The sequence below is a fragment of the Cervus elaphus genome, chromosome 16 (genome assembly GCF_910594005.1).
Source record: "Cervus elaphus chromosome 16, mCerEla1.1, whole genome shotgun sequence".
Lineage (NCBI taxonomy): Eukaryota > Metazoa > Chordata > Mammalia > Artiodactyla > Cervidae > Cervus > Cervus elaphus.
In genome coordinates, this window is record NC_057830.1 from 858,058 (window position 1) to 882,983 (window position 24,926).

Genomic DNA, 24,926 nt, shown 5'->3' on the forward strand with positions numbered 1-24,926 from the left:
TGCATCCTCAGAGCCTTGATGGGAGGAGCCTAACCCACAGCTCCCTCTCCCAGAGGCTCCTCTGAGCCCCTGGGCATCTGCACGCTGCGGCCCTGATGATTCCAGCCCCGCGGAAGGGAGGGGGCTGATGGGCGAGACAGAGAGACAGAGAGGGAGACAGAGACAGAGAAGAGACAGAGAGACAAAGACAGAGACAATGGAGAGAGACAGAAAGAAAGATGGAGAGACAGAGACAGAGACAGACACCTCTTAGGGCACCTCTCAGGTGCTCTGGGGGCCTTGACCTTCCTTCTGTATTGATTCTCTCCCCCCCGCCATTTATCCCTCCCCTACTATTTTGGATCTAAGCCTGTACATTTTGGGGTAATGACTATTAACATAATTATTTCAACCAGAAATACGCCAGCATTGACATGTTTCCACTGAAAGACTGATCAACAGTTAACTCCATCAAACCAACTGTCTGATCAGCTTTCTTCATGCAATGAAAACACACCACTGTTTACATTATCTCATTGAAATTATGTTCACCAAGATAAATATTTTTCTGTGCAACTTTTGCATGAAAAGCTTGGTTTGTGATCGGTTGTCTGGGCCCATCCATCTTGCTGATCAGTCTCCAGTCCTGAGAGCTTCTCTGCCGAGTTACTCCTGCGGTCTGAACTTCTCAGGTCAACCCTTTTGGGGTAAATTTCATCCATATTGTGTTTACCAGTCAGTCCTCAGTCCATCAGCGGGAAGGTGAGGCTTCCACCTCAGTTCCTCCCATGTGCTCTCGTTTCATCATTTGTCCTGAGTTTCCCACCCTGAGTCTCAGGGCCTGAGGTTTAAGTCCTCAGAATCTCTTTGTTTAGGACAAGCCTTATCCTGTGCCTTAGGCAGCTGGCAGCTGCATTTTGTGCTGTTTCTACTGGAATGCTATTGTAACTGGGGAAAGAAGGGTTAATTTGCATGCTTCCCACTTACCCTCAAGAAGCTGGGATGGGGCCCCAGGCGGGGCAGCCTCTCCTGGGCCCAAGGGCCAACCTTCCATGCACACACCTCGGGTCAGCGCACCTGCTTCCCCGTCCTGCCTCCTCCTCACAGGGAGGTGACCTGCTGGGAGGCTGGCCTCGCCCGCTCTGCCGGCCAGAGCCCAGAGCTGGCCTAAAGGGCAAGTTCCTTACTGTCGCTGTAACAGCGGCTGCAGACAGTATACAGAGTGTGGTTTTGTTACTGTCAGTTTTTTGCTGTTTATCAGTTTATCTTTGAGAAAAATATGGAGCTGTGTTCTTGTGTTAAGGGGCTGAGTAGAGGCAGTTTCAGCCCAGTTTTCCTGCCCCGCCATCCAGCGAGGGGACCCAGACTCAGGCATCCTGCCCCGCCATCCAGGGAGGCTGGTATCCCACGTGGCCCCTGGCCCGGCAGAGCCCATGACGCCGTGTTCCATGGGTCCCGTCTCAGTTCCCCTGCTCCTTCCCTCCTTCCCACTCACAGGGCCCCAGGACCCCCTACCTGGGACCCAGCCCCTTCAGCACCCCGCCTTCCCTGCCACACCCTCCCCCAGGGTCGCTCAGAGCTGAAGGCTGATGGCCCACCCTGAGTCAGGCGTCCTCACACCTTTGGACGCGTTTCTGAAAGTCCCCACTGGCTCAGCCTGAGCTTGTGTCTGAGAAGCGTCCCAGTCGCCCCCATTTCGACACCGTGACGTCTGCTGTCCCGCTCTTCACTTGGGGGTGGTGCTGGGTTCCCTGAGGCAGAGCCTCTTCAGACGCTCCAGTGGGGCCCAGGCGTCTGCCTCCAGCCGCGCTCCACGGAGTTTCCAGTTTTGTTTTCTAAACCAAGATGTTGGCTTGAATCTAAAGCACATCTCTGTGTTTGAGGAGTGAGCTGGTGCTGCTGGGAGTGGCCCTTGGAGGCTGCCTGGCGCGGGCCCCTCTAGGTGACGACCGCTGAGAGGGCACGTTTATCCACAGGACGCTCGCTGACCCCAAGTCCTCGCTGCCGCCCGTGGAGGGAGAGGGAGAAGGATCCCGAGACGTGAGCGCTCCACCGCCGGACGCTTCCGTGGGGCTTGCAGAGCAGGTGGGTTCATAGCGGGCCTTCCTGAGGTTTGCAACCTCACAGGTGTCTGTCAAGACCTAGGGAGTCAGTGGAGGCACTGGGGCTGCAGGCCATCAGCCTGGCCCCTCCTGATTTTCTATCTGACGCCAGCTCCACCCCCCAGGGCACCTTCCCTCTGCCCGGTTCCTTCTATGAACTGCATTCACGGGAGATGCTAATTTGTCAAAGTGTTAACCTACTTTTTTAAAAAGTAGAGGCACATTGGAATCAATGACCTGGAGGGAAAGGACTGGAAATGCCTTTCATTTGTACGAAAGGCTACCATCCCAAGGGTCCCTTCAGGCTTCAGCATCCAGTCTCAAGTACCGGCTGACGCTGCCTGCAGAGGAGCCAGAAGCCGAAAGAAAGCGTCAACTTTTACAGTGCGCTTCTTAAAAAAGGAAACAGTTATAATCAGTGTGAAAAGATCAGTCGAACTAGCTTTTCACTATTTTTACCTTATAAGCATGAATGACCCCAATGGGGTTATATTTTAAAAGTCATTACTGTTCCCCGGGGCCTGCTTGGAATTCAGGGCTAGGTGGTGTTCAGAGCTAAAATGATCCCGTCCTTGGAGGCGGAGTGAAATCAGCCTTGGCACCTGCCTGCAAGCCTGGAACCAAGAATGCTTCCCCCTCCCCCAAGCGAGGAGGGGCCGGGACCAGGTCTTTGTAGGTGCTTCGCCAGCCTCCAGGGGGCGGCACGTGGCTTCCCATTGGTCTGAAGCTCCCCAGGGCTTCTCTCCTTCTCTCCCTAGGGCCCGGCCTGTGGATCCCAAGTCCTTCTCTGCAAGTAGGAGCCCCCGTGTGGGGCGTGTGCGCTGCTCACCGGCCAGAGTCAGACAGCACTCACATCAGCCTGGACACCTGGGGCGCAGTGAGCGGACCCTCACACGCTGCCCACTGCCTGATCAGGACACGCTGACCGGGCCCGGGTGAATAAATCCCACCACTGTACAGTCGTCTGGCTCCTTTTGTAAGCACACCGGTCGGGTCCCTCCTGGAGGGGGTGCCATGAGAATGTATTTACATATTATGCATATTTATGTTTTGTAAACACACTGGACGGGTGCCTGGGGGGGGGGCAAGAGAATGTATTTACATATCATACATATTTATATTTTGTAAGCACACCAGATGGGTCCCTCCTGGGGGGGGAGGGCTGTGAGAAGGTATTTACAATGTTACATATTTATGAACTTTCCCCTCCGCCCAGAGGAACGTAAGATTGTGTCCCCGCCCCCACACCCGGCCTCACTGTCTCTCACTTGCATTCTGCCCCCTCTTCCACGACCCCATGCCTCCACCTGGGTTTCCTCCCGGCCCTGCCTCTCCTCCGCTGATTCTCTGGACGCACTGCGAGCCTAGGGCCACGTCACCCGTCACTGCGGGCGCCTGGACCCGCGTCCCTCCTCCCTCCTGTCCTCCCCCACGGCTGAGGCTGGGAGAGGGTCAGCGAGTCGTCCCGTCATCTGGGAACCTGCCGATGGATTTTGGAGTCCAGGCCCCACTTCCCAGCCCCCTCCCCACAGCTCCAGGCGATCTCTGCCCCTCCCTGTCCCTCGCTCAGCTGGATCATCTTCCAAGGGACTCCGGTGGGCTCGTGGGGAGTCCCCTCCCCCCGCCACCGCCGCCCCGCTGGGTCTTTGCTTCCCCAGGACACAGGGAGCCTCCTCCTGGTTAGAACTGGGCACAGAGAGCTGCCTGCGGCCTGCACCTGTCCAGCCCTGAGAGCACGGGAAGGTGGTGACAGACAAGATCCTGCAGCTCAGCTCTGTGCCAGCAAGAAGGGAGCTGGCCAGGAAGGCGAAGGATTGCTCTGCATGTTAAGGTGTTGCGCTGAGAAGCAGGTGTTACTCTTTGTAACCTGAAAATACCGCTTCTCGTACGTAGGTCCTGGATCAGCCTGGCCCGTGATCTTAAGTTCTTATTGTTGATATAAGACCCGTTAATGACAACGATTAGGCCACCACAGGAGACCCCCCCCCCCCTCCATTCTCGCCTGGGGAGAGGAAGCTGGTCCCTGGGGGGAGCCTAGATTGTCCCGAGGAGGGGAAGCAGTGACACAGCAGACCCGTGGGTCCCTGCGCAGCTGTGGGGGGTAAGGAGTGGCCGCTCCGGAGGACTCCTGCTGAGGAGGCGGAGGGACAGACGGGCGGGCGGTGGGCAGCCCTGATCCGCGGCCTCGGGGCCCCCAGCGGGCGCCGCCCCCCAGCACCGCCAGTCCACTGGGACCTCAGCCTCCGGGACCTCGTTCTGCTCCTCCGTGTGTGTCAGCCCCCTGTGCTGGACCTGGGCCCCCGAGCCTTGTGAACGAAGGACCGGAAGACAGCATCCCCTCCAGCACACGTCTGGCCCCTAGGGCTCCCTGAGCGCCAGGCTGCCTGCTCTGTGGGTGGACGGCACCACCTGCTGGGGGACGGGGGCAGCTCTGGCCGCGGCTCTCTGCTGGACTAGCCCGGGCTTCCACTAAGAGGACTGCCCCCTTGGGGTCAGTTCAGTTGCTCAGTCGTGTCCAACTCTCTGTGACACCAGGGACTGCAGCACACCAGGCCTCCCTGTCCATCACCAACTCCTGGAGTCCACCCAAACTCACGTCCATCAGGTCGGTGATGCCATCCAACTGTCTCATCCTCTGTCGTCCCCTTCTCCTCCCACCTTCAATCTTTCCCAGCATCAGGGTCTTTTCCAATTTGTGCCTCAAACACGGGCAGCCTCTGCCTCTACCTGCTTCCTCGCCTGGGAGTCCAGTGTCACCACTGCCCCTGTCGGCTGTCACCCCGAGGGGTCAGGTCCCATTGGGGTCACAGCACAGTGGGCCGGCAAGTCGAGAGGTGAGGTGATGGGGAAGGAATAGCCGCTTTACTTAGAAGCCAGCAGACAGAGGAAGGTGGACCGGCATCCTGAAAAACCATCTGAACTTGGGGTGGAATTCAGGCTCATCTGTACAAGGGAAGGGGAAGTGGAGGGTTCAGAATTGGGTGTGAATGTGCGGGGCAGGTTCTTAGAGCCCCAGCCTTAAAGGACGCACAGCATGTCCGTGTCCTTCTGCTTCTCCTGTGGGCTGGTCCAAGGTCCCGCAAGCCCTTGTGTTGTTAGCACTTCACACTTACCTCTGCTTATTCACAAGGCTTCTAGGCTGAAAGCGAACTTATCCACAATGAGTTTCAGCCATGAAATGTGTCCCTGGACACAGCGGCGATTCTCTAACATTTGGCTCTTGAAGAGCAGGGCTAAAGTGACAGGAGACAAGCCCAGAGAATGGGTTGGGGTGTCAGTGCATGTCAGCGCCCTTCTGCTCTGCTCCAACCCGCCTCCATCCCGCCCAGGCCTCTGGGGACCCCACAGGCAGGCACCCACCATGAGGGCCACCCTGCCAGGACCAAGGTGCCCCAACTTTGGGACAAAACACACTTCCCGTGGAGGGAGAGTTCTCAGAGAAATTCCTGTGGCAGTCAGAGAATTGCACTGCAAACGTTCTCAGGGTAGTTTTTAATCAGTGATGAACTTCCGGAGGCATCTTACCTGATGATCTGAAGACAAAATGAAATACTGCAATACTCACGGGTGTCCCTTTCTGCACGAAGCCTTCCTACCCCCGGCCTCCCCCGCAGGTGAAGGGGGATCTGTGTCCAGGGACCCTCTGCAGTGAGATACACTCGGCTTGGTTGGTACTGAGCTCATGAGACGAAAAAGAAAAAAACAGTTAATATACAGCAGAATATTACCCTGCTTATTTAACTTATATGCAGAGTGCATCATGAGAAACGCTGGGCTGGAAGAAGTACAAGCTGGAATCAAGATTGCCGGGAGAAATATCAATAACCTCAGATATGCAGATGACACCGCCCTTATGGCAGAAAGTAAACAAGAACTAAAGAGCCTCTTGATGAAAGTGAAAGAGGAGAGTGAAAAAGTTGGCTTAAAGCTCAACATTCAGAAAACGAAGATCATGGCATCCAGTCCCATCACTTCACAGCAAATAGATGGGGAAACAGTGGAAACAGTGGCTGACTTTATTTTTCTGGGCTCCAAAATCACTGCAGATGGTGACTGCAGCCATGAAATTAAAAGATGCTTACTCCTTGGAAGGAAAGTTATGAGCAACCTAGACAGCATATTAAAAAGCAGAGACATTACTTTGTCAACAAAGGTCCGTCTAGTCAAAGCTATAGTTTTTCCAGTAGTCATGTATGCATGTGAGAGTTGGACTATAAAGAAAACTGAGTGCCCAAGAATTGATGCTTTTGAACTGTGGTGTTGAAGACTCTTGAGAGTCCCTTGGATTGCGAGGAGATCCAACCAGTCCATCTTAAAGGAGATCAGTCCTGGGTGTTCATTGGAAGGACTGATGTTGAAGCTGAAACTCCAATACTTTGGCCACCTGATGCGAAAAGCTGACTCATTGGAAAAGACCCTGATGCTGGGAAAGATTGAGGGCAGGAGCAGAAGGGGACGACAGAGGATGAGATGGTTGGATGGCATCACTGACTCGATGGATACGAGTTTGGGTGGATTCCGGGAGTTGGTGACGGACAGGGAGGCCTGGTGTGCTGCGGTTCATGGGGTCACAAAGAGCCAGACACCACTGAGCGACTGAACTGAATTGAACACAGCAGAGTCGAGACTGGGTGGAAACTTGCCTCAAAATACACAAGAATGAAAGTGGGCACTCCTCGGGGCTCTGTCCCAGCTCCCCCTCAAGGCTGTGGGGCGGGAGAGAGTGGCCGCTCATCCCCCAAGCCCGGCAGGGACTCGGGGCGGTGGGGCGCGGTGGAGGGGCGCCACACGGTGTGGACGGCGAAGGCTTGACCGCATCGGCCAGCGGCAACCCCTGTCAGCCCACAGAACCCCAGGCTGGCCTGCTGGGGAACCAGAGACGGCCCCTCAACCCTGGCCCCGCTGCTGCTGTAGAAACCTCAGCTGAAACCTATTTTCTTAGCGGGCGGAGGCACTCCTGGAGATGTTTTCCTCAGGCGTAAGCAAGCGGGTTCCAGTTTCCGGAACTTGTTTTGGGGCCAGGCCACGGCGCTGTGATCCGGAGCGCAGCCGGCCCGCCCCGTGGGCGCCGGCCGACCGCGATGTGGAACCGCGTGGGCTGCGGCCTCTCCGGGGCTCCCATTCGCTGAGGCCTCTCCCGGCCTGGCCCCGGGGTGCGCTGCGTCAGGACCCAGCCCACGCGTCGGAGGTGAGCGAGCAGGGTGCACTAAAGGCCACCAGAGGAACGGCCAGCGTGCCCTCCCGGGGCGAGCGGGCAGCCCCACGGGGCACGGCCCCCGGGTGCCGCTGTGTCCTCTGGCCACGTCCCCCCGGCCCCTCGGGGGACCACCGTGCCCTCGGGCGGCACCCAGGGGGTCTCCCCGTCCGGCCTGTGCTCGGGGGCCTGCCCTCCCGGCCCGCGTCTGGGGCCTGGCCTCCCTGACTATCCGCCGTCTGCACTCTCGAGGCAGACGGCAGTCTGCGGCTGCTCGGGGCAGCTCGTCGTCAGGGGGAACATGGTACTGTTCGTAAGAAATGCTTCCTTCAGAAGCTTCCATTGCAGGGCCGACCACAGAAATTCAGAGGAAAGGGAGGAGGCTGAGGCCGTGACAATCTATGCCAGAAAACGAAGGTTTGGGGGAAAGTAGGAGGGTGGGGTGTAGAGCTTGGCAGCGGCTCACGTCTTTGCCAGAGAGGAGAGACGATTTGTGCAGTTTCACCACGCGCGCCAGCCGGAATCCGTCTCTGCAGATTCATAAATGACTTTCCTCTCATATTACAGACCCGTCCAGGAGCTGAGAGGGTCACTTACATTTGCGGTTGTGTGTTACTGAACTTTATGAGGAAAATTACCCGGTCTGGTGGACTGAGAGTCTCAGAGCCGCTCCCCCGGGGAGCGGGAGTCTGGGGTCCCTGGAGCGCCCTCCAGGGTCCACACCAGCCCTCTCCCGGGCCCCAGTCCTCATCAGTGGGGCCAGGCTGACCTCCTGCAAGGCCTGCCTGCGGTCAGCAGCCCAGGCACTTCAGCAACTGCTTCTGTCCGGCTGAGCACAGGCTCAGTACAGACGGACAGACCTGATCTGCCGGTGCCCGCGGGAACCAGGAGCCCCGGGTCGGCCAGGTGTGCAGAGAGGCCCCGGCCAGCGAAGCTTGGGGGTGTCACAGGAAGTGAAATTGAGGGGACTGCTTAGGTGACGGCAGCAGACTTCACTCAGCACGGCTCCAAGCAGAGAGCCTGCTTTGGGAGAGCTGGCGGAGGGGTGGGGTGGGGGGCAGGAAACTTTTGCAGGGCAAAAAGAGACTGAGGAAGAGAAGCAGAAACCGCGTCTGGGGCGCCCGCCAGCCCTGTTTGGGGTGAGGAGTCCAGTGGCTTGGCGCGTGGGGTGTGTGCCAGCCATGGTGCTGGGCCTGGGGGCCACAGAGCCTCTGCAGGGACACGGACACTCCTGAGGGTCCTAGGAGGAGCAACTCCATCTAGGGCCTGGGAGGTTATTTCAGGACAGGGAACTTGCTGTTTCACCCCCCAAAGTTCACAAACCTGCAGATCCGCTGGGGAAGGGAACAGGGGGTGCCAGGCTTCACAGGAGCCTTCCAGATGTTTCCGGGAGCTCGGCATTGAAGGCAGACAGCAGGTGGGCAGTCGAGGGTCCGGAGCGGACAGCAGCTGGTCCCAGTGAGCCCTACTGCCCTGGGACGCTCAGCACACCGCTGCCATCTCTGAGCCTGGGTGTCCCGTGTGGGGCCCAGACTCCACCCCCTCCAGCCGCCTGGGTCGCTCTCGGGCTCAGTGGGACTGCAGTGATGACAGTGATAATAAACTTGACAAGACACACGCAACCCAGTGTTCACTGCCGCTCTGTTCACAACAGCCAGGACGTGGAAGCAGCCTGTGTCCATCACCAGGGGAATGGGGACCCAAGATGCGCTAGGTACAGGCAGTGGGATGTTACTCAGCCATAAAAAAAAATGAAATTATGCTATTTGCATAGATGGACCTAGAGATTATCATACCAAGTGAAGGAAGTCAAGCAGAGAAGGACAAATATCATGTGATATCACTTACATGTAAAATCTTTTTAAAAAAGGGGGTACAAATGAATTTATTTACAAAAAGAAACAGACTCAGACCAGAGAACACAAGTGTATGGTTACCAGGGGGGAAATTGAGGGAGGAATAAATTTGGAGTTTGGGATTAACATATACGTACTACTGTATAAAATAGATGAACGAGGACATACCACATAGCACAGGAAACTATATTCAACATCTTGTGACAACGTATAATGGAAAACAATGAAAAAGGAATATAAATAAATGTACACACGTACATATACAAAGCTGAATCACTGCTGTACTTATGAAAGCAATACAGTATGGTAAATCAACTATATGCCGATATAAAATTATTGATTAATTAGTGATAATGGCAACTCTGGGGGTCCTGACGTGAGTCTCAGTGCAGGTGGGCCCAGCTTGCTGGTGGGCTTGTGATAGATTCTCATTTCTCTTTTCTACAAACACCTCAGATGCTGAGCACAAGCTCATTCAAATTTCCCAAAAGTTAGGCTCTGGGCTGTAAAAATCCTTCTTGAGAAAATAGAGTTGTCTCAAACTGCCATGTGAACTATTTTTTATTGGCAGTGTTTAAATCCACTTTTCTCCAACCCCCAAACTGGAAAAACAATTTTCGTTTGGAAACGCCTGGGCTGACATGGTTGTCGAGACTGATCTTTCCCGGGGTTTGTGGTTTCGCCCAGGGGAGTGCTTCCATGTGTGTGTGGAGCGCTGACTGGTTTTGCTCATTTCCAGCCAAAATGTATGTGCTTCCTGCTCCGACTCAGAGTGTGAGGCGCTGGGAGGTGGACGGTCCACCCCAGAGGGCCTGGGGGGCGGTCAGCCCTGCGGCGGCTCCGTGGGAAAATGGGAGCTTCTGGGTCAGGTCAGGGAGCGTGGACCTGCTTCTTGGGGACGTGCCAGGTCCCTGGCCCCTCAGACGCTGGGGAGCTCATGGGCCCTCTGCCCCAGGTGAACTGTCCTCCATGGAGCCGGCCAAGCAGGGGGCTGGAGGCTGTGACCAGAGCCACGGGGCCCAGCAGGGCGGCTCCTTCAGATGAAGTGGGAGCTGGAGATGCACACCCCGCACTCGGCTCCCACGCAGAGGGGACAGGGCCAGCCAGGATGCCAAACTCGGCCGGGACCACCGGCCCCTCACGGAGCCAGCCGGGGTGCCAGACTCGGCCGGGACCACCGGCCCCTGACGGAGCCAGCTGGGGTGCCAGGCTCGGCCGGGACCACTGCCCCCTGACGGAGCCAGCCGGGGTGCCAGACTTGGCCGGGACCACCGCCCCCTGCCCCCACGTGGCCAGCCGCCTCCCTCCTTGGTCTCCTCCACGTCTGCAAATCACCTATTCTCTGAGACGCATTCATGACCCTGAATCGAGACTCAGAGCATCTTGAGGTCACCGATGGGCACCGCAGAGCAGGGGCCGTGCCCAGCTGAGGTCCCAGCGCAGCCTCTGCTCCAGCTGGCCTGGGCACTGGAGCTCCCTCACCCCAGCTGGGTGCTGTCGTAGTTCTGTGCTTGGGGTGATGTCTCTATTTAAAGTGGTCCAACCACAGCGCCGCAGGGCGGCCTGGGGGCCCGCGGTCCAGGAGGCAGTGATGCGTCTCAGGAGCAAACACACGTCAGCTGAGCGTCCTGCGGGTGCCGGGCTGCTGGCCGAGAGGGCACGGCCCCTCAGCTGTCTGTGTTAATATGGCGTCCTTACACAGACGCACAGGACGAGGCTGTGTTCCTCTGCTGAGCAGAGTGACCCTAGGCCGGCCCCGGGTCAGCTGGAGCAGGACCACCGACCTCTGTTTCATCAGCTCACGGAGCCGTGTCCGGGTTTCTGCAGCACCTGGCCTGAAGGTAGGAGCAGGTCCATCTGCCTGGAGGGTCTGGGAACGCCTGGCCAGCTCCACGGCGGCAAGCCTGCCCTCAGCAGCTCTGAGGGTCCGTCCTTTGTCCTCACAGCCCCCAGCCCCATGGGCTGTCCCCAGGGCGTGTCCAGGGCTGGTCACGCCACCCTGACAGTCATTCTCAGTTGCGTCTGCAGGGCCAAGGAGAACAAGGAAACCATGACTCGAGCCCTTCAGGCTCAAGGAATCGCACCCCTGGGAGCAGAGTCAGCCGTCCACCCACTGGGGTGCACGCCCAGCCCTGCTGACCTGCTGGGTCAGAGTGCTTTGCAAGCTATCCCCTGCGCAGCCGGCCTTCCTGACAGCAGCGACCACCTCGGGGCCCGCCCCTTGTCCTTGTTTTGAAGGCTCCCACAGTGACTCAAACACCCTCTGTGTGGGTGAGGCAAGAAGCAGAAACAAAACAACAAAGTGCATCCAGGGGGGCCCTGCCAGCCCCCCGCCCACAGACCCCGAGACTCTGCCCCTCACTCCACGATCCACCCTCTACCACCAGGAGAGTGAAGCTGAGTGTTTCCAGACAGAGGCCACTTGCCAAGTCAGGGCTGCGTTGCTTGGCTGGACGAGAATCGGGGAGACAAGGAGCCGAGCCTGTGCAGCTCCTACACCAGGTCAGAGGCTCACCCGCTCCCCGGCCCCCACCCCGTCCTGCGCCGGGCACTCAGCCACGGGCAGAAAGCAGACTGCAGACTTCCAGACAAGTCTGATGATTCAGTGCAGGCGACTCTACCGTCCGTTCAGACCGTGACGCTAACCGGGGCCCCCAGACTGAGCCACGTTGTCACCCAGACAGCTAGTGTTAACACAAAGGATGTCATCGGGATGGTCCAGGCTTAACAGTCCAGCAATACAAGCAAAAAACTATCATTTGTGAACTTTTGACATTTTGAACCATGAAATTGCTCAATTAGATAATTTGGTGCAGTTACACGTTGCAAAAGTAGTATCTTCAAAATGGCATAAAGAAGGCAGAAAAGCAATCTCAAGTTTACTGTAACAATTAGATTCAAAAATTCTCAAACAACAAGCCATTTCTGAGTACCAACTCTATTTATACAAAAAAAAGAACAGAGGCTGACCACCTACAAATCACCATCCAGGCTGTGAACACGCAGGGCACCCAGTGCCATAGAAGATGGGAAGGAAACAAACAGAACTGTCCGTATTTAAAAAAAAAAAGAAAACAAAAAAGATTGGATGTGTAGAAAATCTAAATTATTTTTTAAAAGTTATTAGGATTAATAAATGCACTTATATAGATTGTTGGATACAAGGTCAAAATCCAAAATTCACTTGCATTTTTATGCACGAACAACACACAGCTGGAAAGTGAGTTAAAAACAAATGGTGTTTACAGCAGCATGAAACAACAGTTTGTTGTTTAGCCGCTAAGTCATGTCTGACTCTTTGTGACTCCATGGACTGTAGCCTGCCAGGCTCCTCTGTTGATGGGATTCTCCAGGCAGGAACACTGGAGTGGGTTCCCATTTCCTTCTCCAGGGAATCTTCCTAATCCAGAGACTGAACCCACATCTCCTACAGGGGTAGGTGGATTCTTTAGCAGTGAGTCACCTGGGAACACAAAACAGTAACAAGAAGCAAACCTAAGAAAAATGTGCAAAACCTTTGGGAAAGACCATAAATCCCTGCCAAAACCCATTAAAGAAGCCGTTTAAAAATGTAGGAATTTGTCATGTTTATGAATGGGAGGATAAAGTGTTTACAAAGTCAACTGAACTCAGATTGAATTCTAGATTCAATGTGATACCAACCAAAACCCCTGCAGGGAGTCAACAGGCTGAAACCAAAACACGCTGGGAAAGGCCAGGACCCCGTGGACACAGAGGGTCCTGCAGAAGAGATGCAGTTGGACCACTTCTGTCGAGAAGATGCTCACACCCCTGCACCAGCTCGGACAGTGGGCGCTGGCGCAGGCTGCAGCAAAGAGACGCAGCATACACCCAGAAACACTCCCACGGGGGCAGCCCCCCAGTCAAAGCAGCCGCCGCTGTGGCGGGGAAGGAGGGTCCTCCCCATGGCACAAGGGCCGTACCACCAGGACGGCGCAGCAGAGAGGGGCACTCGTGCTGCCCAGCTCCAGAGGTGCCCATCTGTGAGAGAACGTGCCTCTAGCTTAGGTCCCTGCTGCCCGAATGCACCCGGGCTTTCCCGGTGGCTCAGCTGGTAAAGAATCCGGCTGCCATGCAGGAGACCTGGGTTCGATCCCTGGGTTGGGAAGATCCCCTGGAGAAGGGAAAGGCTACCCGCTCTAGTATTCTGGCCTGGAGAATTTCATGGACTGTACAGTCCATAGGGTCACAGAGTCAGACACGACTGAGCGGCTTTGACTTAAGCGATGCGCTCGTACTGGGCACCCAGCGGGCGGACCCAGTCACCAGGACCCAGGCATGAACCAGGGAGACGCGCAGGCGGATGTGAGTGCGAAGGAAACTGATGGAGACGAGCCCGGGCCAGAAGAAGACGCTCTGGATCCGAAGGTCGGGGTAGGTCGAGCTGGGATGCATGCGACGCCGGGACCCAGCACGCGGGCCCGCCTTCAGGCGCAGGCAGAGGCCGCGGCCAGCGTCACAGAAGCGGGGCTGACTGACAGCCCCGAGTGCGGGGCGGGGGTGGGCGGGGCTTCCGGGTCACCGAGAAGGTCACGGAGCTGAGCGCCGGGCAAGCAGAGGCCCGGGAGGGTGTCCAGGGGAGACTGGAGATCCAACCAGGTCTCCGCGCAGCCTGGGGTCTGCTGCCCGGGAGCCGGGTGGGACGGCCGGCGCCTCCCCGCCAAGATGCCCCTGTCGTCTGAGGCATCGACCGGTTTCCAAGTTCAGAGCCGACCCGCTGCCATCCTGGACGGATGGGACAGGGCAAGAGAGGGGCGGGGCGGAGGCGGGGCCAGCAAGGAGGAGGCGAGGGTCCCCGGGAGGCGGGGCCTGAAATTCAGGGACTGACGCGGCGGCGTGTGAAATAAGGACTCCGCTGGCCTGCCCCCCGCGCAGACCTGGACACAGGTCCGTCCGGCGGTCAGTTCTCCCGCTGCAGGGAGTTCAGGATGCGGGGTGAGGACCCAGCAAACGCAGCCCAGCTCTGCCTGGAGCAGCCTCTCGGGGCTCTGTGTCTGGGGAGCGGGAATCCCTGCGGGAAGCAGCCTCGGGCTGGGGCAGCACGTGTACCAGAAGGCTGGGGAGGGGGTGGTCAGGAGGCTCCGTCTGCTGAGAGGAAAGCACCGGGCAAGGTCAGGCCCAGCAGACACCGGCGGCTCTGGGACTAATCTTCAGCGCCAACAGCTCCAACTCCAGCCAAACACCAGAGACGCCTCCCAGAGCCCCAGCGCACAGCCTCCTGATGAACCCGCACCACAATCCGGTGGCCCCGGCTGGGAGATCCCAGAAGCCTGCATGGGACCAAAGCCATCGCTCCCGGTTTATGGACAATCCAGGTTGCTAATGGTTTCCTGCGCACCAGTGACCACAAGAATGCCAGGAAACCAGCTTCCCACGAGGGCACCGCAGGCCGATCTGCAGGAAACACATTGAGTTTCCTAAGATCCACTGACCATGGCCCTGAGATGAGAAACCCCAACAGAGGGCGAGGTGACGGACGGCTGCCAGCCGTCCCGAGAACAGACGCCTGATCGCACTGTGTTTCCTGCCAAGGACCTCGGCTCCCTTGTAGTTAAAGGTGTGATTTGCCTGTGAGGGACTCGAACACAGCCGTGATGACAGCTGGCACCGCGGCTCTGAGTGTGGCCAGCATGCCCACCCCCTCCCCAAAGACCCCCTATTGCTGGAGAGCGGCTTGCTCCCCAGGAGGGTTTTTGCACATGAGGGGCCGTGTCCTCAGCCCACGGGGGTGGCCCCGGCGGCGGGCACTGCCACCGGCCACCCGATCACAGCCGTTTCCCAGGCCGTGAACGGGGCCTGGTGAGGCGGGACAGAGCTCGTCTTTCTGGGGGAGCAGACGACAGGACCCTGGAGGCCACCGAGATCCACGTCTTCCGCTGAGAGTCAGGGCAGCTGTGAGAGGGCGCACAGCCAGCCTCCTTGAGTGTGGTCGCTTTCCCACAGGCCTCCCAGGGAAGTTCAGGTCCTCTCCGTGGGCTGAGCTACATGTTCATCATTGGCATCGAGATTCTGACGGCTCTAGGCTGTAATGCTGGGACTCCACGCTCACCTTCTGCGTTTCAGCCAGAGGGTGTCAGCTCAGCCTCTGAAACATCTCCTGGCGTCAACAAGACTCGGTGTCTGTCTCCAGGGGTGGAAGTGAAGAGGAAATCCACACCCAGTGACGTCTCACTGTGCAGGGAAGGCGCTCTTTGTCCCATTCCACATGAAGAGAAAGGGAACCCGGAGAGGTCAGGCCAGGCCAGGCTGAAAGTGAGGCAGGTGGGATGGAGGTGTCAGGAAAAGAACTCAGAGCAGGCTGGCTTCCACCCAGCACACCAACTCTTGCAACAAACAAGGAGGAAATCAGAGAAACTCGCAGAGCCCAGAGATGAAAGGGTGATGCTCGAGACACCCTTGTGTTGTTGTTTAGTCACTCAGTTGTGTCTGTCTCTTTGTGACCCCGTGGACTGTACCCCTGCACGCTCCTCTGTCCATGGGATTCTCCAGGCAGGAATACTGGAGTGGGTTGCCTTTTCCTTCTCAGGGGATCTTCCTGACCCAGGGATTGAGCCCATGGTTCCTGCACCGGCAGGCGGATTTTGTACCACTGAGCCACCAGGGATGTCCTTGAAATACCCAAACCACAGGGAAAGCCTAGATTGTCCCCAAGAGCCAGTCTCCTTCCTGTTCTCTGACCCCTCGAGGCTGCAGCAGTGCTGGCCGTGGGTGAGTCACAGGAGAGAAGGACCCAGAGGCCAAGAGCACCTGGGCTCCCTTGGGCCCTGCAGGGTCTCGCCTGGGGTAGGAAGGGGCTTACGGACGGTCCGCAGAGTGGGACCAGACCGAGACCTGGACGGTCACACTCCCCATGGTCGCCACGTGCTGACCCGGTCCGACTGCCTCCCCAGCTCCCATGGATCTGCAGGTCTGGAGCCCCGTGTGCTGCAGAAGGCCAGCTGAGGGCCTGACTCCAGGGGATGTGCCTGGTCGTCCAGTGGGTAGGTCGGAGTTTAGAGTGGACTCATTGTTTTATAAGATTTAGACAAGACATCAAGTTTATAGGGCTTTTCCTAGACTTGAAAACAGAAAGTTTAAGGAGAACGGATGGTGGGGCTGTTTCAACTCATTCTTAGGAAAATCGGGGAGGCTCCGTAAGACCTCCCTGGGGTCTCTCTTCTCCAGGGCTCCGTCTCGATGGCCAAGAGGGAGCGGGAAAGAAGTGCGTTCCTCATCCTCCTCTCGAGGAAGGCTGCAGGCATCAGGGGCGCAAGCCGCGAGGGCACTGTCCCATCCCACGGGCCAGGACGGCGGCCGCGGTGACCACAGGGAGCACCACGGCCGCGTGGCAGCTAGCAGTGGGGTCTCTGCTCCCTGCACCCAGGCCCGTGGCCTCTAACCCTGTCCAGCGACCTCGTCGACTTGCCTGTCTTCAGATATATTATTTGCAAAAACAAGATCGTCACTATCAGCCTCCAAGTGAAGCTCTTCACCTTGAAGAGCAGAATCAGCAGTGACTTTGTAAATTCAATTTTTATGTTATGCAGAGGTAGGTCGGGAAGATCCCTGGGAGGAGGGCCTAGCAACCCACTCCAGCGTTCTTGCCTAGAGAATCCCATGGGCAGAGGAGCCTGGCGGGCTCCAGTCCACGGAGTTGCAGAGTCGGACACGATTGAAGTGACCTAGCATGCATGCAGGCATAGTTGATTTACATGCTGTGTGTAGCTAAGTGAGTCAATTGTACACAGTATTTAGGCCTCACACAGTTCCGGCAGCCTCGTCTCGCCTGCAGGGCATCTGGGCTGTTTTCCGGTACAGGCCATTACCGCGTGTTGAGTAGAGCTCCCTGTGCTGTCCTGTAGGTCCTTGTTAGTCTTCTGTTTTATATACAGTAGTGCGTGTAGGTTAATCCCCGACTCCTGGCTTACCCCTCCCCACAGTCTTTCCCCTTTGGCAACCCTAAGTTTGCTTTCTGTGTTGTGGGTGAGTCTGTTTTCTCTTTTGTAAGTAAGTCCACTTGTGTTGTTTTTAGATCCCACATATAAATGCCATCATGTGGTATCTGTCTTTGTCTGACTTCCTTCTCTCAGGACGGCCGTCTCCAGGTCCCCGGAAACGGGGCTTCAATCCGAGCCCGTGCCAAAGCGATTCGGCCTGGGTAAAACACACAGCTTGGAAACGGGGCTTCAGTCCGAGCCCGTGCCAGAGCGATTCGGCCTGGGTAAAACACACAGCTCGGAAACGGGGCTTCAGTCCGAGCCCGTGCCAGAGACTGGCTTGGGTAAAACACACAGCTCCGAAACCTGGGGCTTTCAATCCAATCCCGTGACAGAGAGATTCGGCTTCGGTAAACCACATCAAGCAGGACCTTTTCTATGATGCCTGAGATGACGCTGGGAGTGGGAAAAGGGAGGTTACAGTGGAGATCAGACCACCCCACACCCTCTCCCTCCCCAAACTTCCAGGACAGGGAAGCCACCGGGGCTCCGGCTTCCACCCTCGGACCCGTCCGTGCCAGCAGCAAAGGACGGCCTCCTCCCCTCCCCGGTCCCCGCCCACCCCCAGGGACACCGCAGGCCCACAGAGCAGCTGTTTCTGGCACACAGGCTTCCTGGCAGCGGCGACTGGGCCAGCACTGGGCTGACGGTCAGAGTTACAAAGGGGAAAACCCTGACTCCAAGGCCGCTCTGTTAAGTTACAACACCAGGCAGAGCTGTTTGGGGAACGAGCCTGAGACCGGCGGGCTTCCTGCCTCTGAACAAAGAACTTCAGACGCTGAAGGAGAAAATAAGACTGAGTCACTTTTAGCAAATTTCACAGACATTAAAACAGGCACCTCTGGAGTTTCTGGAACCTTCCAAATTAAAACATGTGACCTCACTGACAATGCTCAAGGTTTGGGTTTGAGAGTCTCTGTTACCATAAACATAAAAGGTGGAGGATACACAAGATTTCAAGCAGAAGGCATAACCCTCCACACCTGCAGAAGCAGGAGCGTTCTGCCCAGGGCCTGCGGCACAGGAGCTGCATTCAAGAAGCAGGATGGTTCCCAAAGGGGCGCCCCCAAGGGAGGGAAAGCTCTCTGAGAGGAGCCGATGGGGCAGGGCAGATGTGGACTAGGACAGACACGAGACAGGACAGACTAGACACGGGACAGGACAGACAGACACGGGAAAGACAGACATGGGACAGACAGACAGACATGGGACAGGACAGACAGACACGGGACAGAGAGACAGACATGGGACAGGACAGACAGACATGGGACAGAGAGACAGACACGGGACAGGACAGGCAGACACAGGACAGACAGACATGGGACAGACAGACAGACAGACACGGGACAGGACAGACAGACACGGGACCGAGAGACAGACACAGGACAGACAGACACGGGACAGACAGACACGGGACAGGACAGACAGACACAGGACAGACAGAAATGGGACAGGACAGACAGACACGGGACAGACAGACAAGGGACAGGACAGACACGGGACAGACAGACAGACATGGGACAGACAGACACGGGACAGACAGACACGGGACAGGACAGACAGACACGGGACAGACACGGGACAGGACAGACAGAAATGGGACAAGACAGACACGGGACAGGACAGACAGACACGGGATGGACAGACAGGGGACAGGACAGACACGGGACAGACAGACAGACACGGGACAGACAGACACAGGACAGACAGACATACAGACATGGGACAGACAGACACGGGACAGGACAGACAGACACGGGACAGACAGACACGGGACAGACAGAAATGGGACAGGACAGACAGACACGGGACAGACACAGGACAGGACAGACATGGGACAGACAAGACACGGGACAGACAGAAATGGGACAGGACAGACAGACACGGGACAGACACAGGACAGGACAGACATGGGACAGACAGACACGGGACAGACAGAAATGGGACAGGACAGACACGGGACAGGACAGACAGACACGGGACGGACAGATAGGGGACAGGACACGGGACAAACAGACACGGGACAGACAGACATGGGACAGAACAGACAGACACGGGACAGGACAGACAGACACGGGACAGACAGACAGACACGGGACAGACAGACAGGGGACAGGACAGACACGGGACAGACAGACAGACAGGCACGGGACAGACAAACACAGGACAGGACAGACAGACAGACAAGGCACAGACACGGGATAGACGGACACGGGACGGGACGGACATGGGACAGGATGGACAGATACGGGACAGACAGACACGGAACAGGACAGAGAGACACGGGACAGGACAGACAGACAGATACGGGACAGAACAGACAGACACGGGACGGGACGGACACGGGACGGGATGGACATGGGGAGGACAGGCTCAGGACAGCCTGCAGGGAGCCAGGTGGGCTCAGATCTGTCTCCCCACCGGGCGGCCTCCCCGTGGGGGGACCTGGTGCCCGCGCCCCCGCCTCCTGCCCACTCTCTCCTCTGCACTTACAGGTCGACCGGTGCCACTGTTGAAGCCAAGGCTCCCACCGTCCACAGTGGGGATCCCAGGGAGTTCAAGGCTCTGGCACGTTTGGGGAGAGACCACCCCAACCCCCGCCCTGCACCCTCATTTCCTGTCTCGAAGGTCCTGGGGTGCTATGGCTACAGCCGCGGGAGGTGATGAGGGCGTAAAACCAGAGAAACCTTCCTGAAACTGTCAGAGAAACCTTTTTTCCCCCCTAAATACATTTAAAATGCGTTGTGGTAATTCACTAGGCACACGAAAGAATCTTCTGGCAGATGGAACACAACGGTTTATGTCATTGCATGTGTGCTTAGCCAGTCATGTCCGACTCTCTGCGACCCCGTGGACTGTAGCCCGCCAGCCTCCTCTGTCCATGGGCTTCTCCAGGCAAGAACACTGGAGTGGGTTGCCATGCCCGCCTCCAGGGGATCTTCCTGACTCAGAGATCAAACCTGTGTCTCCTGCACTGGCCGGCGGATTCTTTACAACTGAGACACCTGGGAAGCCCCATTTATGGCCGTGAGCACACATTTTTCCCCACAGGAAATAGCTGCAAATATTTTAAGAAGGCACTAGGTATGTTTCCATACATTCTCCTTTTTCTTTAAATGAAGACCTTATATTTTAAAGGAGATGTTAGGCTTATGAGAAAATTGAAAGTACAGAGACATCCCTGCTCCCAGTTGTTGAAATTGCTGAAACCTGCAATGTCTTTCTAATGACTTCAGATTTTTATTATGAAATAAAATATGCAAAAAAACCCTAAAAATGAATTGACAGCTTAATTATTATAAAGAAACTCATGAAAACCACCAAGATCAGGAAGTTAGATGTTGTCATAATGATCTCAAAGATGAAGGAAAAGGGCTTTCGTGGTGGCTCAGATTGTACAGAATCCGCCTTCAATGCAGGAGATCCAGGTTCCATTCCTGGGTGGGGAGGATCTCCTGGAGAAGGGAATGGCAACTCACTCCAGTCTTCTGACCTGGAGAATCCCATGGACAGAGGAGCCTGGCGGGCTACAATCCACAGGGTCGCACAGAGTTGGACACAGTCGACTGAGTGAATAGCACTTTCACTGTTTCACTTTTCATGATCATCTCAAAAGCCCTTCATGTGCCTCTTTCTGATTTCCGCCTATAATCTAATCTCCCTGTTGGTTTTTTTATATTAATCTCTCTCCTTATTTTCTAAAGCAAGATACAAAAAATAAAAATAAAGTAGGACACAAATGACTTCTGCCGATTTTACAGCATCCACCTTCTTTCCGTTAAAATGGCACATGGCGCTCGGCTCTGCGTCAACCACTGACCAGGCAGGGGCCTGATCTGTCTCCTGGTGACTGCAGGGTGGCGAGCAGCTGAGCTCAGGTGGGCCAGTGGGCTGACCCCCTATTCCCCGGGCACCAGCCTCGGGCTGAGGCAGCTTCCAGGCGAGCGGCGTGGACCGTGAAACCCAGATGCCCCACGCCCCAGGGGTGGGAGCCGTGCCCCACCACTGGGCTTGCTCAGAACCGGGCCGAAGGTGGCTCTTCCCTCACCCCTCAGCTCAGCCTGCTGTCCTTCCAGGGCCAGGGGCCTCAGCCCTGGCCGCGTTGGGGCGGCGGGCACGCGGCTGGCACGGGGCTGGTCTTGGGGAAGCGAGGGGACGTCCGCCCAGCCAGGCCCACAGTCCGGCCCCCGCATCCCCCTCGGCCAGCGTTTGTCGACCTTTCACCCACACGCCCTTCTGCAGCCGCCCCACCCGAGTCTCGGGGCTCCAGCTCCCGGCGATCCTGAAACACCCAAGCGCACGTGCAGGGAAGTGTCTTCACCTCACACAAAACGTCACGTGACATCTGTCACTGGGAGAAAGAGCTGAGCCCTTCTCCCCACCCCCCCATGACCCACGAGACCCCCAGGAGACCGTCAGTGACGCAGGCTCAGCGCGACTATGAACGTTCAAGGGGTCTTCTTACAAGCTCTGAAGGATGTGGCAACTTAAAAATGTCAATACTTAATCTTCCCCTGATCTATCTTTTCTCATATTTCCATGAATGGTCATGATGTTCCTGCAAAGACTCCCATATGACTTCCAGGTCCCTTCAGGACCCCATCCTGTATCCCGCCTGGGCCCAGGGCACCACGGGCTGGACAGCTGTCCACAACCACACATTTCCAGCCACAGAGCCAGAAACATCGGGGGGTGGGGCAGGGGCTGCAGCTTTCTCCTGGGAGTTCGCCCCGACCCGCCCGAGACTCCCAGCAAGGAGGCCAGCTCGGTCCCCAGGACAGCACCAGCCAGGGGAGGAGACACGAGCCCTCCTCGAGTATCCCCGAGTTCCCCTCCCCCTTTACCGTTTCTCTATGAAGGGCCCAGCCCCTCGGGGACCTGCCTCCCGATCGGCTCACGAAAGGAAGACCCATGCTCTGTTTGGAAACGTGGCCCGTTTATTGGAACTGAAAGGCATTGTTACATAGTGCAAACGTCTCTTTGGTGACGGGCTGATTACAATGAACAGAAGAAAGGCACTTGCTGCTGGCAAACATCTGGTTAGAAGGGCCAGTGAGTATGTACACACTGCGTCCTCCTCGGGGGCCGCTGGAGGGTGCGGACGGTCCACCCCCAGCCACAGAGCTTCCCGGTGACTCAGACGGCCACCCGGCGCGTCAGACAGAGCCATCCCAGTCCCCGCGTCCTCTGCACCAGGCCACCGCTCAACCTCGGGCGCCTTCAGACTCCACACGCTCCAGAATGTGGGATCTCATACCTGAGCAACTCATGTAACCATCCACCTCAGACAAAGTGAACCGTTTCCTGTCTGCAGAGATGGGTGCCAAGGCCCGATTATCTACCCCGTCTGCCCTGCTATGTGAAGAGAAGCCCTGTGCCCGGGACACTGGGGCTTGTACTGATCCGATCACCAGTGATGTGCGCTCACAAGTCCAGCCGCCCGTGTGGAAAGCCGCCGCCCGCCCCCCAGCTGGAATGCAGCCCCGCAGGCACTGGGGTCTCCTGCTGCGGGGAGGAGGAGGGCTGGGCCGGAACTCAGCTTTCAAAGTGCCCGGCACCTGCTGGACGCCGCCTGGAGACCTGCCTCCTCTTCCCTGCCCATGAGAGGCTCCACACGGTACCACCAACTCCGGACTCGCCCACATGGACAGAGGCAGCCGGGGTCCCAGAGGGTCTCCAGTAGGAAGCGCGGGCAGGCACCATGTCTGCGCCCGGCACAGGGCCCGGCTCTCGCTGGACACTCAGGTCCGAGAACAGCGCAGGGATCCAGGGACCTGTTTTCCAGAACACAGACCATTTGCATTTGGAACCAAACAGGAGGTTCCGGTCGAGTAAAAAGACAGAGGCCATGAGGTATGGAAGTTGTTTCTCACTGAGCCCTACGGGAACTTGAGCGGCGTGGACGTGCTGTTTCTGCCGTATTCAAAGCTAAAACATGCGTGAAATTTCATCAAACATCACACGCGGCAGAGATACGAATGAGGTATACGGACCGGCTGCTTTTCTTGAACGGACTCTCACAACCTGAAGTCAGAAAGTCCCCGACGCGCGCATTCCTCCCGTTGGAACAGGGATCGAGAGCGTGGCGGCTTGTCCGTGGACTCTGGCGGGTGAAGCCGGGCGGCAGAGCAGGGCGAGTGTGGCCGTGGGCAATGCTGGTGCGGATGGGGTGCCGTCTTGCCTGGTCCACACCCAGCAGCGTGTGCGCCGGTCACGGGGGAGCGCAGCGGCTTCAAACCTTCCGGGCCGCGTGGAATCGGGGGTCACAGGCGGCGGGGCCCGGCGGGGCCTGCGGAGCGGCAGGGGCCAAGGGAGGGGGCGCGGGGGCCCGTGCTGGCTGCCGGCACTGCCGCCCCACGTCCGTGCAGACTGTTCTGTTTGCCAGGGACGGATTCTCTTTCAAATCCTGCGTCCCTCCGCTGCCGGCTCCGCTCTGCAGGCTCCTGGTGCCGGAACCCAGCGGGACTAACTTTCAGTTGAGAAGAAACGGTGATACTAGGTGAAATCAATTAGGAGCCTAAATGATTGAACTGTGCAATTTAATAGTAGCACCAATTTTTCATTAAAAAAATTAAATAGAAACCTGAGAAACCTTAAGATCGAGTCAGGACACGTGTCTGCCCCACGGTCTGCCGGTGAACGCTCAGGCCGGTGAAATGTTCAGGCTGGGGGTCCCCGGGCGAGCTCGCACGGCCCCGAGCCGTGGCCCCCGCATCCCAGCCTCACCGCCCCGGCCCCTGCGCGGCCTAGCTCCCGGGGCCAGGAGAAGCTCCGGGCTCGCAGACGCTCAGGGCTGCTTCCCCGTGGAGTCTCCGGAGCACACGGGGCAGCAGGCTCCGCTGACCCTGGCGGGCGCTGGGCAATCAGCTGGCTGGCAAGTCTCCACGAAGCAGGTGACCTGCCCATCCTGGAGGGGAGAACACAGAGCCGTCAGCCCTGGGAGCTGCCCTGGCTATGCCCGGCCCGCTGGGCTGGCCTCCTGGGGGGGTTCTGGGGTTAAAGGGCGACTGACTCTCCTCCACAGCGGACACCCCGCTCCTTCCGGAGGCTCCCCTCCCATCCCCAGGCCCCGGGCTGTCAGCCCCCTGCATAGCCTCGCCCTGGGGGCCCCGGGGATCACGTCCCTGCATGTTGACCAGGTTGCCTACGGAGGAGCTGAGTGGCAGGGCTGTGTCCAAACCAGGGATGCCAGACCACTGCTCTGCCCGCCCAGGGGGACAGACCCGTCCCCAGCTGGCTCCCAACTCCACCCCGAAGCTCCTCTAGGGCAGGGCCACCCCAGGCCTGCCCCCGAGGCCCCCACTGCCTGCTCCATCTGTTCGCTCGGAGACAGGGAGCCGCCCCTCCTCGCTCGTGTGGGCACTCCTGTGCTGAGCAGGGGGAGCGGGGTCCCCATCAACCTTTACGTACGGTTCTGGGGGGAGAGCCCCGGCTCCCGAGGGAAGAGGGAGGGGACCCCACAGCTGAGAGCTCCGATCCCCGGGGCCTGCCCGGGTGCACACTCACGCGGCATTCACAGGTGGTGCAGGGATCCCGCGCCCACTCAGCCCCGTCCGCGTACGAGCTGCCGTCTGCATCCACACAGTCTGTGCCGAGCCGAGACTCGAGTTTCTTTATCTGCAGCAAAGCAGACGCCCGGGCGCTCGGATGCAGCTCAGCGCCCGCTCCCGCTCCGCCACTTGAGATGACGTCTCAGGACGGACAAGAGAGACCCCATACCCGAGAGAGACGACGGGGCCGAGAGAGACCCCAAAGTCCCTTCCTGGAGCTTCAAGCGTGTCCCAAACCTGCATGACCA

At 57.7% G+C, this 24,926-nt stretch overlaps 3 protein-coding genes across 6 annotated transcripts in view; 2 read left to right on the forward strand and 1 right to left on the reverse strand.

Annotated features, from left to right (window-relative positions):
- Positions 1-3,043, forward strand: part of TPO (thyroid peroxidase) — a 35,108-nt gene extending 32,065 nt beyond the window's left edge. For both annotated transcript variants that reach the window (XM_043870569.1, XM_043870570.1), the window contains 2 exons: positions 1,956-2,064; positions 2,840-3,043. In XM_043870569.1, coding sequence (XP_043726504.1) covers positions 1,956-2,064; positions 2,840-2,878 — 148 coding nt within the window. In that variant the 3' untranslated portion in view covers positions 2,879-3,043. The remainder of the gene's footprint in view (positions 1-1,955; positions 2,065-2,839) is intronic.
- Positions 3,044-13,428: 10,385 nt separating this feature from the next.
- Positions 13,429-17,216, forward strand: LOC122673037. The gene is made up of 2 exons (XM_043870571.1): positions 13,429-16,132; positions 16,317-17,216. The coding sequence occupies exon 1, from the start codon at positions 15,138-15,140 to the stop codon at positions 16,092-16,094; it is 957 nt and encodes a 318-aa protein (XP_043726506.1). The 5' UTR covers positions 13,429-15,137; the 3' UTR covers positions 16,095-16,132; positions 16,317-17,216.
- A 4,829-nt stretch (positions 17,217-22,045) lies between these two features.
- Positions 22,046-24,926, reverse strand: part of PXDN (peroxidasin) — a 65,358-nt gene continuing 62,477 nt past the window's right edge. For 2 of the 3 annotated variants that reach the window (XM_043927231.1, XM_043927230.1), the window contains 2 exons: positions 24,635-24,745; positions 22,046-24,035 (listed from right to left, as the gene is read on the reverse strand). In XM_043927231.1, the coding sequence (XP_043783166.1) occupies positions 23,916-24,035; positions 24,635-24,745 (231 nt within the window). In that variant the 3' untranslated portion in view covers positions 22,046-23,915. The remainder of the gene's footprint in view (positions 24,036-24,634; positions 24,746-24,926) is intronic. The other variant, XR_006345773.1, reaches the window with a different exon arrangement.